This window comes from Lissotriton helveticus, chromosome 4_1 (genome assembly GCF_964261635.1).
Source record: "Lissotriton helveticus chromosome 4_1, aLisHel1.1, whole genome shotgun sequence".
In the NCBI taxonomy this organism is placed as follows: Eukaryota; Metazoa; Chordata; class Amphibia; order Caudata; family Salamandridae; genus Lissotriton; species Lissotriton helveticus.
The window spans coordinates 1,788,337,329-1,788,358,280 of NC_136063.1; the positions used below are offsets into that span (position 1 = coordinate 1,788,337,329).

At 41.1% G+C, this 20,952-nt stretch overlaps 1 protein-coding gene across 2 annotated transcripts in view; it reads left to right on the forward strand.

The window, feature by feature from the left end:
* Positions 1-20,952, forward strand: part of DIAPH2 (diaphanous related formin 2) — a 4,230,744-nt gene that overhangs the window by 2,446,356 nt on the left and 1,763,436 nt on the right. For both annotated transcript variants that reach the window (XM_078688424.1, XM_078688425.1), the window contains one exon: positions 11,699-11,938. In XM_078688424.1, the coding sequence (XP_078544550.1) occupies positions 11,699-11,938 (240 nt within the window). The remainder of the gene's footprint in view (positions 1-11,698; positions 11,939-20,952) is intronic.

The window sequence follows — 20,952 nt, forward strand, 5'->3', positions numbered from 1 at the left end:
TAATTTAATAATGGATAGCTCCTACTCTACTGTCAATAAATTATATGTAAACTCGTTTGATACAATAATCACACAGTAGCTAACAAAAGACTCAGTGATGCCTATTTATTTAATTATGTTGTATTATTTTCTATTTTCCTTCATGTCAATCAAATTTGGAATTATAATTTAATTTTTATTTAGAAATTACAAATCACCAATTTTATTTATAATAAAATGTTTGCCTGCGATTACAACACACATCAACTCAATGCTGTAGTCCCTATTCAAATACACACTGCCACTACAGTCTCTCCTTCTCCTTTTTGCTCAGCCCTTCCCTAGCACAAGACACAGTGTGTAACATTTAGCGTGTCAATATCACTTCCCTATGACACACTCAGTTTTAAAATTAAAGCTTTGGGTATTAGCGCTAATAAGATCAATGTTAATTTAGTTTCTTTAAGAAACTCTAAACACAAACAGCGTCATACCTTTTAAAACCCGACACTCGATACACAACAAATGTCTGAGCCAATCAGTGCAGTCACCTCAACGCTCAGCCAACCACAGCAGTCCTAATAATACTCCAGCCAATCTAAGCACTGCTCCTGTAATGCTCAATTAGCTACAGCACAGCTTCTGCCATGATATGTACTGCTATTACTGCAGTCTTCTTCTTCTTGCACAAACTTTTTCTTTTAAAATAATAACGCGGTGAGCATAGGAATTAAAGCGGAATAACTTTTAAATTGTAATTTATTCACCATACAATAGCATTACGTATTAGCCAGTCATTGCATAACTACTTCAAAAATTGAAATACTTTCAGTGTATCACAGCGCACAATTGTAACAGTAATGTTACACTGCTGTTAGAGCAGTCTTTCACTTTCTTTCACGTTCGTTATAATAACGTGGCTAGGAAGGAAATCCAAAGCGGGTGTTTATACACTTTATAATTTACTCGGCAATTATTTTGAAACAACAGCGCGCCTCAGCCAATTAAAGCGTTGTTAGTAATAATCTTAACCAATAAGAGCGCTTCTTTGCTCTCAGCGAATCAGAGCACGACTTTTATTTATGACATACTGTTCAGCGCGGCAACTCTACCACACCCTGCTGCTGCAAATTTAAGCTCTCTCCCCTCACGCTTTAAACAGTTTTTTTTTTTTTAATACAATTTATAACGTTTGTTATTCACTTTACATGTGACAATCTTTGTCTTTAAATTAATAGCGCAAATTTACGATAAAATAAAAAACGGGGACATTAGTAAATAACTCAGCAGCTCCAGCCAATCAGTGAGATACTTTATTAAGACTCTCGGCAGCTTTAACTAATTAGAATGCGGAGGCTTCGATGCTCACAATTGCCGCACCCCTCCTTATGAAGTATAAATTTAATATATCGCGCAATCGGTTTTATTTATTTTATTTTATTTATACAATTTTACATAGCGTGCACTTGCTCGCTGGCATTAGTGAAAATACACGCTTCTCTCTCGCTCTCGCGTTTTATCTATTAACATATATAACGCTCGCTGACAGTTTCTACAATAATTTATTAGCTGTGACAGCTGTAGAAGATTCTTATAATTAATATAAATGGTAACTCGCCTCAGCCAATTACAGCGCTGTTGGCGATATTTCAATCAATTACAAGGCGACTTCACTGTCATTCGCTGGACCTTCCAACCAATCGGAACATGGCTCTTCTATGACGCTCTAGGTATTTCTAACCAATCAGAACTCGGCCTCTTCGAATCACACAGTTACTGCAGACGATCTGAACCTTCAACAAAATGTACAATTTTTGTTTGCTGCCAATATTCTTCTATTGTAACACGCGCAACTACATGAAAGATATTCAATTGGGGACGCTTAAGAAAGAAACTTCAAAACGGGGACATTTACAAACCACTCGACAGTTCCAACCAATTAGAGAGCTGCTCTACTATTGACGCGCCCAATCAGAACGCAGCCTTGTTATGACACTGCGACTTCCTAACCAATGGGAACGTGGCGGCTGACGTAGAGAGCCGCTGCAGCCAGCAGCTCTCCCCTTCGCTCCTCACACAGCAAACAGCCCCTCCCCTACAGAATGTGCTTCTTGTTAAATTTATTTGCCACACGCATCAGCCCTGTTCTAAACAACAGTACTATTGTAGCGAGGGAAATTGAGAGTAGTGAGACACTTTCTCGGTAGACAGTGGTGACTCTAATCGGCCATTATAAAGCCCACTCGAGCCTTAACCAATCCGGTCGCGGCTCCTTTATGACGCTGCGCGTCACCAGCCAATGGGTGCGCGGTTATTCTATGACAAGTCGGGGCCTGAGCCAATAGAAAGGCGGCTCCTTCGCTCACAACTCCGTTTTTGTCTTAATCTTTTCCCTTCGTGTTCAGCTGTTTTAACACTGTTAAAACGAAGGAAAGAACAAATCGGGTACACTTTTTTAAATTGAAATAATTTATTTAGTTATGATATTGGCGTTATTTATTTGCGTAATTACTTTCAAATAAGGAATTTAAAAACGGGGACACTTTAATTTATAAGCAATTTGGATGACTGTGGTGGTACAACTAATCATTGCAAGATCACCTAAATCAAAATAATTCTCTCACTGCTTTGTTATAAGGCTTTAGACGTTCTAACCAATCAGAGGGCAGCTCTTCATTAACAAACCAGACGCTCTAGCCAATCCGAGCGCGGTAGTTCTGACGTAAGCAGCTGCTGCAGTTTCAGGCTCTCCTCACACGCTCTCACTCCTAAATCAGCCCCTCCCTTACAATTTTCGATCGGGGCACATTTCAATGAATTTAAACAGTGCGCAATGCTTTTTGAAGGTATTTAAATAGCGCAAAACACTTTTCAGTGTCTTTACTTTACCCAGAAGGGTTTAAAACATTTTCCTATTACTTATTAAAAACGCAATTAATAACTACATAAAGGAAACCATTTGTCTGCTTCCCTAACAAAGAGATAGTTTTATGCATACATTCAAGGATACGTGGAATAGACGACGCTATTCTCACAGAATAGTTTCATTTGCCAATAGAGTAATTCTTACCCTACTCTTCTAACAAAACTCAATCATTCACGCACTTCTAGACAGAAAACCCTGATCATACACACACGAATTCTTGGCAGGACTTGAACCAACCACAGAAAACGTCAGGCGTTGATAAGAATAGACGACGCTATCTCACCCTTCTCTCAAGCTTGAATAAATCCTACTACTCTTTTCACAGAAAGTTTTAAAACGGGCTCACCAGGTCCCTCTGCTTAATGTTACAATTTCATAGGCAATCCTCAGTATACATTCAACCAGTCAATCTAAGTTCCCTAAACTTGTGTTGTACGTCCACAACACGTGATATATTCTATACCACAATTTTGAAACAGACAAATGCACTGTGTAACTCTTCTAGTCACACTACCTTTGCCGGCAAACCAGGAGTTTTTCACAGCTGGAAAAAACCCTTAAAGATTACATACTACATATAACAATCTGACAAAATCAAAAACTCAACATATGTTAAACATTAATCCTATGTCTATACCTACATATATGTAACATGCATGTCAAAAGCAACATATAACCGTACGAATGCTACCATGAATTGTTCCAGCGCTTCAACAGAAATTCTTTATAAATGACATCACTATCTACTACCACACTTACCAATCAAAACCAGGCCCATAAGAAACAGAGCAGCTGAAACATGAGGCAATTGGATCTAATATGTTGTTTTTAAACTCTTTTCAATAAACAAGACCAGCTTGTCATTTTAAAGGTTTATTTTAAAATTCTCAAAATTGCATAAATTCAATTAGCTTTTTATTAATATCAGCATTTATTTTTAATAAGTAAGCTTTATTGCATTAATTATTGGTTCAAAAACTGACAGTTTAACTCAGCATAAAATAATGAATTAAAGAAAACATAGCCCTAGACCCTAAATTAGCTTTCTGACCTGAAAGGGAAAATAAATGAATAAACAGTTGCATGCTTACAAGTCCATGGGAAATCGAACAGCACTTCGCCCTCAGGAATCAGTCAGCCCCGATCCCTTCAAGAGGCCAATTTTTATACCCTATTTGCTCGCTAATCTAACTAAAATGTAATTCTTTCTAAAAGTTCAGCATTCTGATTGGTTGCTGTCTGTCAGTCCACCAAAATCACTACGTCCAGGGTGTGAGCGTCACCATGCCATTGTCCATTGACATAGAGTGACATCAGCTTCCGAGTGTCTTTGCAACAAATTAAAAAGTTGCTTTTCTGACTTCCACTAGAGCTCGGCAAAATCATCCCTGCCATTTCCTCGGCCTTGAGAAAAGAAGATCCTGAGCAGTCCGTGAACAAGTTCCATTGTCAGAGGAACCACAGTTTTTTTTCAAATGTCAGAGCCACAGTCTTTTCAACGAAAAAAGCAAAATAAAACTCTCCATGGAAAGTTTCCAAGATGACTGCACTTGGCTCCAACTCTGCTCACGTACAGGCCGACCAACTTCTCTTCAGAATCAGAACCAAAGCTAGGCCTCAAATCACTTTTAGGCCTATTATTTAAACAAACACAAAAAGAGTGATTAATTCAGGTAAAACAAACCCTTCTGTTACCCACCCTTCCCTGCTAGTAATTAACCCATTAATTAAATGACAACTAGCAGAAGCAAACAAATAAAGCAGCACATAAAATATCTACCATTCTTCATATAGTCCAGCTTTATGAATCTGAAAGAATTAAAAGATGATTAAATGATACACAGACAGACAGTCACAACATAAGACAAACATGTAAGCACATATAATAAAGCACATGCCTTGAATAATCAGCCGCATATTAATAATGACAAAGACAATAGGACAGACATTACAAACAAAACAATATTAATCATGTGTTACAAAACAGACTTACAAATGCAACAAGAGCACATGTTATTAGTTCCCGCGTGTTCATGTGTGGTGCAAACTTAATCTAGGTTGGATTAATCAAATATATCATGCAACAATTCATTAATTGATTAGTTCATGTTATAGGGAATTGAATCCACAAGTCAGAATAAAATATTTTCTGAAGCCCGCTCCATCAGGTACAACTACTGGGGTTCTGGCCTCTGAAAGTAGAGACACTTTTAGATTAAGAACCATTCTGCGCTGGTTCGACCCTGGGACATTGACACAAGGACTATCCGCATACTTGTGATCGCCTGGAGCTTCTTGTGCTCCAGGAAGGGGACAATGACTTGGTGGATATTGACTGGACATTGCTGACCTGCAGCACAGTGCCAACTGTTGTGGTCCAGGTCCCTAAGGATCTCACTGTTTCCATGAAATCGCAATGACCACACAGTGTGCGGCAAAAATGGGTGGAAGTGATCATGGTTGGGACAAGGACCGTCCCAATGTATGTCATCATCACACTGTACAGAGGAGTGTGCTCGTAAAGATCAGCAACCACCTGAAGTGCCAGGAGTTAAAGGAGTGCGGGAGAAGCTTGCATAGTCCAAGGGACTCATGCTTGCAACCAGGGGAATCTGTGCTAGCATGTACTCCATAGCATATGGTGTCAAAGGGGTGTTCGGGAATCATGAGCCGGGAGCTGAGACTGTCTTCGAGCTCCAGATCGGCAGGACGACAGTACCTTACATTGCGGCCTCTGTCTGAGGTCCCTGGCTCCCTCTCCCTGGACCCAACCACAAGGTACTTTGTTATGGAGAACATTGTGACGAAGCCCGAGTGGTTTTGTGTGCCTTGTGGGCACTTACAGCTGACGGTCGAGGGGTACTGCAGCTTACACCGCTGTTTGATGGGAAATCATCTCTCTAGACTTGGAAGCACACCAGCTTCCTGGGTCAAAAGCTTTTGCCTACTGGGGGATAGCGATCACACACTTGTGCAGGTACCACCAGGCACCTGGAGGTCTAATCCAGATGGATGAAACTAAGTAACTATTTCATACCAAGTTATGTGCTTCTAGTGTCTAGTCGATGGAGCGCCAGCAGGGGCAATGTGTATTGTTGGCTGGTGTAGTTGAGTGACTGAGGGGCTGAATCACGAGGCGTAGTCAAAAAGCTGTGACTGTTACACCTTTCTGCTAATGCGGAAGTTCGACAATTGCATACCATGGGTATCTTATTTAGATTTCAATGGGGAAGTAGGTCAATTGCATATAGCTGTAGAGTGTATATACAATGTGTATCATTTTGATTTCAGCGTGTGTATAATACAAAGACAAGTCACTCATACATGTAGTCACTCATCAATACAGCACTATCATATGCACTCATACACCTATAAAGACACTCACACACCGCAACTCATCCATAGAGTTACTCACACGCCTAGTCAGTCATGCAAAGAATCAATCACACTTCCATTTACTCACCTATACAGTTATACACACACCACCTCACTTATTCATACAGATAGTAACACATACTTACTCTTGTATACAATCACTGATACAAGCACATACTCATCCATACAGCCACTCTCACAATCACTCACAATCACACACTCTCACATATAGTCATTTATTTAGTCCAACACTGACATATACTGCCTTTCACATATGTAGTTACTCACACATGTACTAATGAGACATCCATTCACTCACCAACACACTCACCTACCCATACAGCCCTTTACAGATGCTTTCTTGGACCCATACACCCAGTGAATAACCCACTCACACATCTATGCACAGTCACCCACACAGAAACTCAGGCATCCATACTGATACTCAGACAACCAACCAATAACCCATATAGACACTCATGTAGCTGCTCACCAACCCATGCAGCCGCCTACGCACCAACTGAGAGACTGATACAGACATTCAGACAGTTTAGTTACTAACCCATCCATTCAGTAAGACACATTTAATCACTCACTTATACAGACAGTCACGCACCTACTAAATCATTCATTCAGACAGTTATACACCCACTCATTCTTCAATACACCTTAGCATATATATATATATACAATTGACAAAGGCTGAGTGCCTGAACGCGTCTGGTGTGCCCAGTTTCCGTATCTTGAAATAAAATCTGATCGGAAGCTCCCCCTGTGAGTGCTGTCTTCTTTATCAGGTACGAATACCTGGAGGAGCTTGGAGCAAGAATATATCTATCTATCTATCTATCTATCTATCTATCTATCTATCTATCTATCTATCTATCTATCTATCTATCTATCTATCTATCTATCTATCTATCTATCTATCTATCTCCTACTGGCAGTCGCCAGTAGGTAGTTATAGTTAGGACCTAGTTTCCATAGGAAATCCGCAACATTCTATTTGGAAAAACTTTGGCGCCGGTCAACGAATCTTCGCAAAATTCTCCGAGAAGATGGCCCTCTCTGCTCCTTCCCTGAAAGTTTGGGGGTGATTCGTGAAGCGGGGGCTGAGAAAAAAGGGGGTCCCAAAACGTGTTTTCCCCATGCAATTTTCTGTAGGACCTTTAGCCAGGGCTACAGCCCGAACGGCTGAACAGAATTACACCAAATTTGGCAAAAAGGTAGAGTTTGGTTAGCAGATTACCCTTTTTGTTAAATGGTGTAAATCCGTTCAGTAGTTCCTGAGAAAATGATAGATACATCTAGAGATGAAGTACCGTACTCTGTACTGTACTCTGTACCTTCCTGGGCACGAGCTGCATGCTGATTGGATGTCAACTGCCGGTCAACACTCCAAACCAGGAAGTGTTGGCAGCTATCTTGTGACAGAAAAAGAAATTCAGTCAATGCTGATAAATAGTATCAGCATTGACTGAATTGTAATTTTGTATATAGTTTTGCAAAATTATTGTATATATGGAAGATATGTGAATACTATCCATATTCATTACAAAAGTGTCATATGGTACTGTATATTCTGAGAAACTGTGTAAACGGTATACCGTTCTGTTGCCGAAAGTGGATTGATATATGATGTCTATACATATTCTTTTGATTTGAGATTAATATGATCGAATAAAAGCAATTGATATACTGTTTGTATCTCTCTTGAACATTATATCTTGAACATTATATAATTCATGTTCACTATAGTGACAACTCTTTAACTGTGAAGTCAAGTCTAAATAATTTGCCAAAGGAACATTCCTTTTTTGTTATTGAATATACCCAGTCCTTGGGAATATTGGGTTGCCCTATTGAATTTTGATACAGATGGACATACAGAGACTAATATTTGAAGTCAACAAAACCCTAAGTGACAAAGTGGAAGGAGCAGTTTTTTAAATGTAGCAAGTAAACATGTACCAGCAATTTAACCCCTTCGCTGCGGGGGTTATTCCCCCGCAGTGCTGGGGGGGAAGGGGGGCGCGCACAGCGCCCGCACGCTCATGACGAGCAGCTCGTCATGAGACACGGCGCTCCTGTGCTCATGACGAGTTCAGCTCGTCACAGGTGCTTTACCTGCCGTGGAACGCTCGCACAGCAGGAGAATTATCCCCGCATGCGAGCGTTCCACGGCTCATGACGAGCTGAGCTCGTCATGAGCACCGGAGCGCCGTGGCTCATGACGAGCTCAGCTCGTCATGAGCATGGGAGGGGTTAAGTCAAGGAATAGGAGCCCTACATACAATGGTTAGCGTGAATTGAATTTGACTGATTGTAAGGGTGTGTAATAATCCTCTTAAGAGACATGCTAGGAACTATGCTTAGAGTGTGAAAAGATTACTTTCCTGCAGAAGACCGTTTTGCCTCTATCTAGGCATATTAAAGTAGCCAGGAAATAGGGAGATGAGGTTACTTTTTTTTCTTTTTCTATCTATACTACCACAGCCATGGGGATGTACATATTTATTTCTAGAGACTTGTCTCTTAAGGTGCAGTCACGTAAAATGTCTGACCAGTTCTTTAACAGGCTCATTCTCTTTAAGAATGTTAAATGTCCTAAACATATATAGACCCAACCTTTATGGCTTCTTTTTTGCGCTTTTAGACAGGTATAGCTTGGGTGATTTTATTATTTGGTACGTTTTTACTAGTCAGTTAGAATTTGATATGAGTTAATCATACATGTTAGGTAACTGGTGCAGATGTTCATCTAGTTGATGCGTGGAGACACTTGCATACTGGGGTAATAGAATACTCCCATGTTTCTTACTCATACTCTGCTCCTACATTGGCTTGGTAAATTATGTGAAAATCACTTACTACTATGGCTGTGCAAACTGGGACAAGTACAACCCTTTTCACAGTTGACTCTGAGGGTAAAGAGGGAGAGTAATCACAGGCTTCTCAGAACTCAACAGTCAACCAACAGACACAATAACTTAATGTCCCACTTAGTACTTGTCTGTGTTTTTTTTAAGCAAGCACTTTAATCACACTGCAGAAATAAATACTACACAATTCAATAAGAGTAGTGAATTGTATGTATCTCTTGCTGCTGTCTCAGTAAGTGCTACACTCACCCACACCTCTTACATTTTCTCTCCCCAACTACTTTGGCCTAGAATCTACACCCCCCATTATTCTGTGGCAGATGTATGTGTTAGGCACCGGTGCAGATTAGGTCACTGTTAACCCCAGGGGTTTAGATGCACTACCAATGCAATTGTTCTTACCCAGGTTTAGCTTGGGCAAAAAGTCACACGGTCCTCATGCCTGATATTCGTGGAGCACATCTCAGTCCTTTGCTCGGTCACAAATGAAACCTTGTAGTAACTACACAATAGACTTGTAGATCAGGTGATGTAATGGGCGCAACCCTCTCTATCAACAGCAGCCTCTCCTCATCATTAGAGTGGATTGGTGATTTACAGCGCTTCAGGTCTGGGCAATACGACTCAACTTCTTTAACGTGTGTTGCCTCCTAGGCGGTCCATGCCCTACTTAGCAGAAGCATATTTTCTTTCCTTCTTGTATTGACAGTGGCAGCACCAGCTTGGAGCCCAAACCGAATGTCCACACAGCCTCAATAGATTTGGAGAAGTCTTTGCGGCAGTTCTCAGCAGGAAACTCACAGAGCAATCCGAAGGTCACTCACACCCCACTTTATACACATTTTGGATCCGACTTTTGTTAATATTTCTAAACGGGACCTGTGAAGACATAATCTCAAACTTCATAACCAGTTTGGGTTAGTTCTTTTTTTAAATGTGCTTCTGAGGCTGCGCTCCGAAAAGCCATTCTCGCAGCATGATGCACCGGGGCTGGCCTCAAGCAGAAGTGCCCAAACATGAACACAATGACGTGTGAGATCTCTGCACCTGGCTGCCATCAGACCTTCTGAATCAGTATTAAGGGACAGCCAAAAATCCCGACCCAGCCAAGAAACCTCCTTACCTTGAACAACAGAAACTGCAGTCACACCCCTCACTCCAACAATTCACTAAATGGCAGTGCTCACCTACTGAATACATGTAGCTTTCAAGTAATTGTTCTCAGTTGATTTTACCTATTTATGCCAATTCCATTAACTATATACAGGTGTACAATTTGAATTTGAAACACCATGAGAAATATCAGTGCATACTCATAAAGTTACAGGTTTTGGATGTTCACACATTCCCAATGGCTATATGTCCCTTTCCTTGGAATATCCGCAGTCCCATTGGCACTAACCCAAATATATACCAACAGAAAATTAACAAAAAAACTACATAAAGAATTGATCAGCGTCAGTCTTCAATCAGTTATGGATTTCAGGTACCATTGCTCCAATGATTAGTACAGATTACAAGTGATGTATTGTGCTGATTAGTTGAACTCCACTTATACATCCTACAGTTTTAAGCAGACAGTACGTACCAGGGCCAGCTTGCATCTATAGCGAGAGGAAGGTCATTCTTGGGGAAGCTATATGTATGCTTAAGCAAGGTGCTAACACACCCAGATAATAATAATAATACTGAAGTTTGTATAGCGCAACAGCTACCTCTCACTGAGGTGTCCCGGCGCTTAGTGAGCAAGGGGGGGAAGGGCAGTGTATAAGTGGAAAAAGAAGAAGTTAATGATAGTATTCGACCAAGACACCAGGGCACAATAATTACATTTCCAGTGACCAGGCAGTGCCTGGATGACATTTGCATTGAAATAAATTGACATTTTGCACTGGCCTATGGTGTGAATATCAGGGCGAAATTACTCACTCACAGGTGTAAAGTGTCCCTCTCACCATTAAAATGAATATAGCATGATCCCTGCAGCCAATCCTATTCAGATAAATGTGATGGCACAGGTTAGAAACAGTAGCACTACATTGTATTCTTGCCTTTGACTAACATGGTCTCATGCTTTGCAAATCAGTTTACCTCTTAGCATATCAGTCTTGTAGCCTGAGAGGGTGTTTTGCCAATGTCAAATCTGTTTGGTGTAAATAACAAGTGATGGACAAAAGAATTTCCCAAAAATACATATGCATTTATTGGAGCCTAATACAAAGACTTTCTTAACTACTAAATATTACCAAGCCATGTGGCCACTTGCCTAAATGTAGATTACTTGAAATTTGGCTGTAAATGTGCCTAGTTCCCGAGCAAGGTAAGCATATTTCTACCTAGTTGATAAGTAAGAGAGCCCTTGTCTTCCATTTGGGGCCTGAAGTTACATTTGTGTGTGGTATGCTCATTTCTTTAAAAGAAACTATGTCATATTACGTCAGATTAAGCCTTTTGTAAAATATAGGTTGCCTACAAATAGGGCTCATTTGCTTATTCGATTTCCACAATCGTTTTTTTGTTTTTTTTACCACCACAGATGAGTTCAATAAAAATGCTGCGGCCTCGCCTTCATGGCATCCTATTCAAGCTGACGTTTGAAGAGCACGTAAACAACATCCGGCCCGACATCATGGCGGTCACGCTCGCCTGTGAGGAACTGAAGAGGAGCGAGAGCTTCAATAAACTGATAGAGCTCGTGCTGCTGGTGGGAAATTACATGAACTCCGGCTCGCGCAATGCCCAGTCCCTGGGGTTCAACATCAGCTTTCTATGTAAGGTAAGGCTGCACGAATTCAGGGTGCTTAATAAGTACCGCGACAGGGCCGTGCTGTCATTTTTTCAACGTGATGAAAAGTATTCCTGCTGCAGAACTGTGTGGCGTTTATGAAAAAATTATTAAACATACAGAAGTGTCATTTCGTACTCTAAGCCGAAAACGTGTTCAATTTCAGAAAGAAAATATTTTTCCACAACATAATTATGAATGGCACCGTAAAATGAAAGGCAAAGGGGAATTGAAAAGCCAGAGCTTCTACATAATTAAACCTGCTGGATGTGGTTATTTACGTGGGAAATGCAGTCAGACGTGGTTAATCTGAATCAGTTTGCAAGCTCCGTTTTTTTTATTTTGATTAAAAAAGAATCTTCAGATTTCAAAGCCGATATTAAATAGAGCCCGTGAGATTGGCTCTGATTTGAAAGCTCTGTGTTCTCAGACACACAGATAAATGGCGCACGGATTAACTTGCTTAAACTGTAGGCGGCACGCGGAGGCCACATGCCCATTTCTATCTGAAATAAGGCATTCAGGTTCAGTTACAGAGATCGTGCACACACCTAGCAACCAGAACCAATAATTCTATTTCTAAAGCATTTATTTTATTACCATAGAATAGAAGAAGATATGTATTGGCTCATGGCATTAAAATTGATTTACTAAGAGTCATCTAACAGGTTTCACAGCACATTATATTAATTTCATAGGGATGTCTAACTTATATTTTGCTTTTACAGTAGTAGGTATGTGTACATTCAATGGCGTTGCAAGGGTGCCATGGGGACTAATGGAAGGTGCAAAATGTGCCCCCATGCCTATGTTGTGCCTAACAGCCAAAGATAATTGTCTCTTACCCCACGAGTCAGGCTGTCACTGCAGATACTATACCAGTCACCGAGCATTTTACAAAGATGACCAGGCAATTTTGTACCACCTTTCGATATGATCAGCCTGTGAAATTACATTTCTAATGATCAACCAGATCAAGGTGGGCATTTGCACCTGTAGAAAGTGACATTTCCCACTACTTAGCAAGTGCAAATATTGATGTAAGTTTCTAATCTTGACTTTGACAATTGACCAAATATTGTACGATCTTGGGCAAATTAGTTTATAGCCTAGTACTTGTTACACTAAATTCAGAGGTGTATGAAAAAGCTGTAGACCAGTCTTCCTTAGTTGATTAAAGAATAATTAACAAGACAGACCTGTTCATCGTACAAGAAAATAGTACATGATACTAATGTACTAATTAACTGAGTTGTGTTTCACTAAAAGGCTTTAGCCAATGAATAAAGCAGTAATGTATAAATGTTTTAGCTTGGGGCTCAGCATGGAACACATACATTCATTTTATTTTATCCTAATTTAAAGAGAGCACTCCAGTAGGCAACACTGTTATACACACTCAATGTGTAGAAGAACAGTGTTGAAAATTAATGCTAGAGATCTGGTTTACCTTTGATGTGAATTGAAGTTACAGCGTGCTTGGCAGTTGTTTACGATGTAGTTCCCTACGCGCTTGCTTGACTCACCTTATTGAAGCTCTACCAGTACCTATAAATGTATTCCATCAGCAAGGCCATAAAAGGCCATATTGTATATGTGGGTCAAACCCTTTATCACCTTGAGGTAACTCTTTACTTGGTAGTTTCTTCACAGCAATGTGAAAACGCTGATTTATTTCCCTTTCCAATTTGAGCATCCCCAAAGAGACTTCCTGGCCTATTGAACTGCAGATCAATATTTCTCCCTGGCATGGGCGACAATCTACACGCCGGGGAGGTGCTGCAGGTGTGTGCTGCACCTGCTGAAAGCTTTTCAGATCTAACCAGGTCTTCTCTCTGACATTTCTGTGCTTCCATCAGTTTTAGACACTCAAATTATTTTAGTTAATACACGTATTGATCTGGAGAAAAAGACACACACGTTGAATTGCTGTCGCCTTTTCCCCGCATGGCTTGGCAACAGTCAAAGCAGTGAGGCAGAAATGTGTGAAACCAGCCTGTAAGTGAAAAGAATTTTAATTTGTTTGCTGGGTGGATTATCTCAAATCATTCCTTTATCTTAGCAGTCACATTAAAACGGACTGTTCTGTGATGTCTTTAACCTAATTAAAAAGCATATCAACTGGAGCTCGAGAGGTTCGGGCTTTCAGCAAACAAAACAACTTCTTGCGTTTAAATATCTGTGATATTTTGAAATGTGGTCTTGTTTGCTGACTGAGTGAGGGTCTCCATTGTGATATATGAACTGCCCAGTAAATTGTTTTTCATATCCTCAAATGTTGATGATGGTCAAATAGGGGCACTGAAATGTGTAATATGTTTGCACCCACAGTACGACAACCCTTCATTCTTAATAATTCAGTGTTATAAATGGAAGCCAGCAGTATCTGTACACACCTTTTTCTGTTAGTATAGTTGTGACTAATGACCTATAATAGGAAATGACCTTGCTACTCTACTATAATGTTATTACAGTTGAGTTGTGATGTCACAATGGCTTATACCATAGCCAGCATACACTATGAAACATTTCACATCATATGATTACTTCTGTTCAAACAATGAAAGGGACAGCCAAACGTTCAGCTGTTCAGGACTAGTTTAGGTTGAAGTCAACAGTCATTAGTAGGAAGAAGATATTTATAGCAGGTTTCTTTTTTATTTTTGCAGGGTTAGAGCTCATTACATGAAAACAGAAATCCCTCGCCATGGTACCACACATTACAAGCGACACCAGTTTTTTAGTTCTCGCATACAGAAAGCTTTTTAGCACTCTGTTATCCAAAATCTATTGTGTACAATATAAACACTTATAGTGGCGTTTGGGTCAGCCCAATGATCATCATTTGTTGGCTTTCTTGTAGATTCAACTTCCTTCCTTCTTACTTGATGGCTCTCTTTCCTCTTCCTGTCTTTGGCTCTCCCCTGGAATGTATCCTCTTTACCACCTATTGATTAGGTCAGTTGCGTCCTTCCACGTCTCACATAACAGAACTACTTTTTTGTTTTTCATTGAGCTCCACATGAGTGATTTTGCTTTTTATGTCACTGCGGAAGACTTCACCTATTCAACCTGTTTGGGGCAGAAATGCGAGTGGAAAGATTTCGCTTCTCCTGGAGGCCCATAAATTCGCTTCACAGGCTGCTGCAGATCACCAAATAGTTAGAGCATTTGTTCCATTTTGTAGTCATGTGGAAAATACTTTCTTTCCAATTTTGATACTTCCCCAGAGAGATGCTATATTGTTTAGGTACCTGTAAATAGTCTGCTACTTATTTTTTAAATCTGGGTCACTTGCAATAGGCTTTTCAAAATCTCTTCAGTTTTTCCTGAGTGAAATATGAACATTTTAAATTTTGAATTCAATGTTCAGTTTCAAGATACCTTAAGATATGTGTTTGCTTTTCATCCAGTATTTGGAACGTCTTTCTTTTACTATTTTTTTAACCAGGCTTCACAAACAATGATTGGCACAGCTCTTACATTATAAAAGGAAGGCTTTTTGGCTTTTATAACGCTAGTGGAAAGTGATTTTAACTAACCTGCTTGTAATATATGTGTGCAACAAATTGCATGGTGTAAAATGTTGTGTTTAGTTCGGATTTTATTCTACATATCTGCTACAATACTGTCCCTTTTCATATGAAAAAGCAAAAGACCAAGGACGTGAACTTTTTGGGATAAAGGAGAACAGTATATTAGAAAGACTAAAAGGAACACTGACACACAATAAAAAGATATTGCAAATCACCTTGGAAATCTACGACCGTATAAAGAAACGTGGCTAAGTCACATATCTCTGTGAGAGCAGAGAAGGCCTTGGTGACTTGCAGTATATTTACAATGCACAGTACATGGTATGTTATACTGCATACCGTTGTCTTTTGTGATGCCTCCTTGTACAGTGCTTCCATAGGCATTGTGCAGTGCTTTAAATAGGAAGGTACTGCCCATTACCGAGTACCAGCACTTTTTTATTTTGAGAGGGAGAGTACTGGCACTTTTCAAGACCGACGTAATACTTTTAATTGGAGAGTACAGGCACTTCTCAGAAACAAGCAAGTACTCGGCTACAGAGTACCTGCACTTCTATTTTCCCATTTCAAGCACTGCATTGAAGTGAATACACGATCTGCAGGGAGCTGGAGGGGTTAAGGGTAATCTCAAAGAAGCATTTTACAGCCTCATCCGGTGTTTCAGTGATCGTCTTCCTCCTGTCAGGGGCCTGTCAAATGAAAGTTTGTATGTGCGGTTCAGTTCTGACATCTTTCACTGGAGGTGGACTCAAAGGATTCCGCAAAAAAGATCTGCGAAACTTCAAATAAAATAACAACAATCTGCTGGGAAATACTATCATGTCGTAATAGCTGTTTTAAAGAGGAAGAGCTGAAGGTTTTCAAATCAAATACGGTTTTCCCTTTTCAAGAGTGTTTAATCTTTGGGGAAATTCAAGCTTTGCTGAGGGAAACACTTGTCATTTAAAGCAAAAGACACAGGGGCTTCGCACAGTCAGTGGGTGATCAAATAACACGTGCACTTTTACGCACAGCGTCATTTAAATTCTTCACGCGCATGATGCCTAAGTCTACATATTGGCTGCCAATTATAACGGAAATGCAGGTAGCCTAGCAGGATCTAGATTTCCATACTTGCTTTGGAATAAATTAGCTTCCAATTCTCTTTAAACATTTACTTTCAGAATATAAAGATAGCTCCAGGTAAGACAAACACAGTTGTGGCCCTGCAACATTTTCCATATGTGTCCCCTTTCACTAGCAACATTTGTATAGCGCCTTCTGTCATTAGTATGCCACTCTAGCGCTTTCATATTCTACATTCCCATTTCGTTTGGTTCTGGGAATTCCATCCACCCATTGAGTATGCTGAGCGCATTCATGCACTCGGTTTCCAAGATAAGACCTTGATTCTTTTGAGGAAGGTGTGTGTAGAGGGGAACACTGTTTTACGGAACACGAGATGACTTATAAAAAACGTTTGGTGGAAAGGAAAACAGCACAGTTGAATTTTGGCTCCACGTCACGCCCAGTCCGTGTTTTTGTCACATATGTGGTACTTCGATATCTTCTGCTTTATGTATGGGTGTTCCCGGCATGCAACGTGCTAATGCTACGCGCAAGGGACTGCTATGTCAAAGGCGACAGTAGTAAATGTGCTGGCCAAAAAGCACACCTGGCTCACCTCATGAAGCCTTCTTTTGGAAGGGCGACAGTGGAAGGGGAGCAACACACATTATCCAGGCTCACTTTCGTATTTGACATTACAAAACGCCCTTTACCAGCTTTGAACACGAAGCTGACTCCGGAAGTCTCAGCTAATTCTCAGCGGCGTGTTCTGCCTCATCACATATTGAGTAACTGAACCAGAATGCTCCTGAAATCTAATTTATTGACGTTAAAATGGGCTGGAGGTGATAAAATGCCCTATGTTAACTGGTTAGCATTAAGTGCACATTGGCAGGTGAGTGCACTTACTTAATTTACTTGCCGATCGATGTGAGATGGACGCACAGCCAAGGAGATGCTCTGTCATGGATATTACATTTGGTTCAGATTTATTCTGCAGGTGGCAGCCTGCATATTTCTCTCTCGGTTTACTAAGGCGCAGCTCTTCATTATAGGCATTGGAATATCTGCTGGGGGTTGAGCTGCAGAAAACTGGAGGGGGGGACTGAGGAACAAATGTACCGCCTCTTGGAAAATGTACAAACTCTTACCTTCTAGAGCAGAGGATGCGGAAACTCTCGCCATTACCCAAAGGATTGCAGTTCAGATCCTGAGCGGTATTAGCAGAGAGCCAGCATCCCTTTTCTCATGCAGAGCTCGGTGGGAAACCTATTAGTTGCAATTAAAGCTGATTTGAGTATTATCCTCAGATTTGATCCTGCAAGAAGCTAATTTATTAGGCTGCAATTGAAGTTAAGTCACTTCAGTAATTGTGCCATAAGTCCTACATTTCCTGTCCTTATGTAGCCCCTGACGCGATGGATCCTGCTAGGATTCAGATCCAGCTGCGTTGTAATTAACACTTTACTCTGTCCTGCACACCAACAAGCACAAACACATGTTGTAAGTCTAGTGTTAGTCTGACTTTTTAATGGCTGCTACCACTCTCGCTTCGCATACGCATTACAATCTAATCTTTTGCATCCATTCCTTGTTTAATTCAGCTAGTTTGTAGGGAGTATAATGTTGCTTGTGGGGTACCTCAGCGTGGTTTGTGGCACGGTAGATGGCATACAATATACACTCATAAAGGATCCATGTGTGTGAGTGAGAAACACTCATACACACATTTGCAGTCTTGTCAGGGCGGTGTCCATTGTGGTGCTCAGTCAGTGTTTTTCTAGGAAGTGGAGCCCCTCATTTGCGTCTAGTCAATACCAGTAAGTGTAATGGTGCCTCAATGGATGTAGGTGTCTATTTAGCTCTGGAGCAAAAGGGAACTCACATTGTACTTTGCAAAGTACCACAACATGGATTGACTCTAAAGGAATGGTGTAATCTGTTCCCTGGACTTGAACTAAGAACTCTGTCTTTCTGCATTCTCATTTTTTTTGGTAGCAAAGAGGTTTGACTGGAGTGTAGGTTAAAGGTGAGTGGATAGCAAGGTGACAGTTTTTGTAGGTAGTTGGGGCTTTACCCTCTACAGAGTGAAAAGCATTTAGAATGTCACAAGTATTTGGAGTGATGCACTTACCCTGCGAGCGAAGTACACCTTGGTGTTTCCTGATCCTGTCAGCAATCCGGATCAAGACACACCAAGGCGTACTTCGATCGCCGAATTGTGGATATTGGCCCTTATCAAGGCGGCCGTCACACATCTCGGATTACTGACGACCTGCGCAATTTACGCTTGGTTGTTACGTTTTAAGCCTTGCTCAACAGAGCTGGCCCGCATCACGCGCAACACAGGACATGGTTGTGGGAAGAACCTCTCTACTCGCCTTCCCACCTAACTACGATCGCCCTGAAGAAGTGCATTGGTTAATGAACGAAACGCGTTGGCTGGAACTTTGTTTTGTTGGATAACTTTGAAAATAAAGAATTGATTTTTTACAACTCTACAAGTGAATATACTTATTGAACTGACCACCAGGGTAGTGCAACAGTCCAAATACTGGTGTAGTCCTCTCTCTGCTTAGCAGTTGGCACCGAAGAGCGTCAGGTGCAGGAGTTGTATGTGCACACCAACCAGAAATATCTTTGATCAGGCCCACGAGGAACATGGCGGCGGGCTGAGAGCCGTCGCGGCAGCACCGTGGTGTCTGGATGGCCGAAATGAGTGCAGCACGGTAGCGAGAGGTCGTTAGTCTCCCCACGTCACGGTGAGCAGTTAATGCGTTTTCTCTACACGCAAACCACCACCGGCAATTCTAAGCCGCCTCCTCTGCTTCTCTTCTTCCGAGGAACCACGGCCGCCCAGGAAGTACTGCGGCAGGCGGCGTTAGGACCCGCCGGGTTTCCAGGACCGGGACCGGGTCGGATCAGCGCGGCTTGCCATGTGAGGAGACGCTTACACCGGACATGCACAGACGGAGACGGAGGTGGATTACCAAGACGTATGCTGGGTCTATAGGTTTGCAGCTCATTTCTTAAAGCGTTTAAACCGCTTAAACGCCTTTAATCAACATTTTGGCAAAAGTGGAAAGCAGTAATCAGCGGTAAGGAGATACTCAGGTTGGGGCTTTGATAAAAGTTGACAGCAGCATTTTTACCATACTATTGCATGGAGAAGAAGAAGTGATTGAAAGAAAGAGGCTACCTTCTTTTTTTTTTTTTTTCTTTTTTTTTTTTTTTTTCTTTTTGCTGGTTAGATCAGATCACGGACTAGTGCACACTTACACTTAGTGTACACATATAATAACATTTATGCTGGAAGAACGCCGACGATGCCTATGGAGCAGATTTCGCTCTGCTCTGTTTAAAATTAAACTCGGAAGCCTAGTAATACAATCACCTGAACAATATCCTATTAAAATAGACATTGAGAGAAAAAAACTTTACTCTCGTGCAGCAAACTGCGGGGAGAGGGGAAGTAGAGTTGTAGAGACTCGAGGGCTTATTACTGGGAGGGGAGGTTGCATGGATCAAACGCAGCTGGGTCTTCCAGAATATTTTAAGACCACTGAAGTCACTGAAGCTACTGAAGTTATAGCACAAGAGCCTGGCCTGTTGAAAATTCCTGAGTTAGGTGGGATAGAATCAACAGAAGCAGTAACATTTAATACTGTAGAGCGAGCCAAGGTTGAAATAGGCTCAATCTCAGTAAAACAGGGGCACACCTTTCCGGTAAGAAGAAATAGGTATCAGCTTAGATCCAGGGTAGGGCTAAAAGAGAAAGGGGCTTTACAAATTGAAGAGAGAGAGAGACCTATGCCATTAACCCCCTGCAAAAGTAAAAAGAAAAAGACTATCCCAGTCATAAAGCTCAAAGGTGTATCCCATGAGTGCCAAGTGGTAAAAAGTACTTCATCCTTAAAATCTTTTTTCAAGGTCCTGGATCAGGCTAAGCGTTCCGCAGTGCAGTTGGAGGGCAATATCGGCTCTATTCCTTTAACAAACAGATACGGGGCCTTAGAAAACTTAGACAATATGGAAAATGCGGATGAGGCTGAAAACCTAACAGAAACCTCGGCCAATTCAATTAAAGCCCCCTCAACAGATATAATGCGGGGAAACCAAGACACCAGACCCAAGAGTCAGGCCGCAGCAGTTAAACTTACACAAAATAGCTCTAAGGAGGCAGTAGAGGAGACTGGGAGACTGCATGCAAGTAAAGATAACCAATCAGACTTAAGCGAGCAAGAAAGTGACCGACTAGGGGACCTTTTTCGATCTTTGAGAGGTGACATGATGGCGAAATTCGAGATATCGGAAGCCAATCAAAAAACAATACAGGACAGATTCGATGTGCTAGAATCTAAGTTAGAGGAGGTCACTTTGCGTACAGGGAGACTTGAAATAGAAACGGCTGCTTTGGACAAA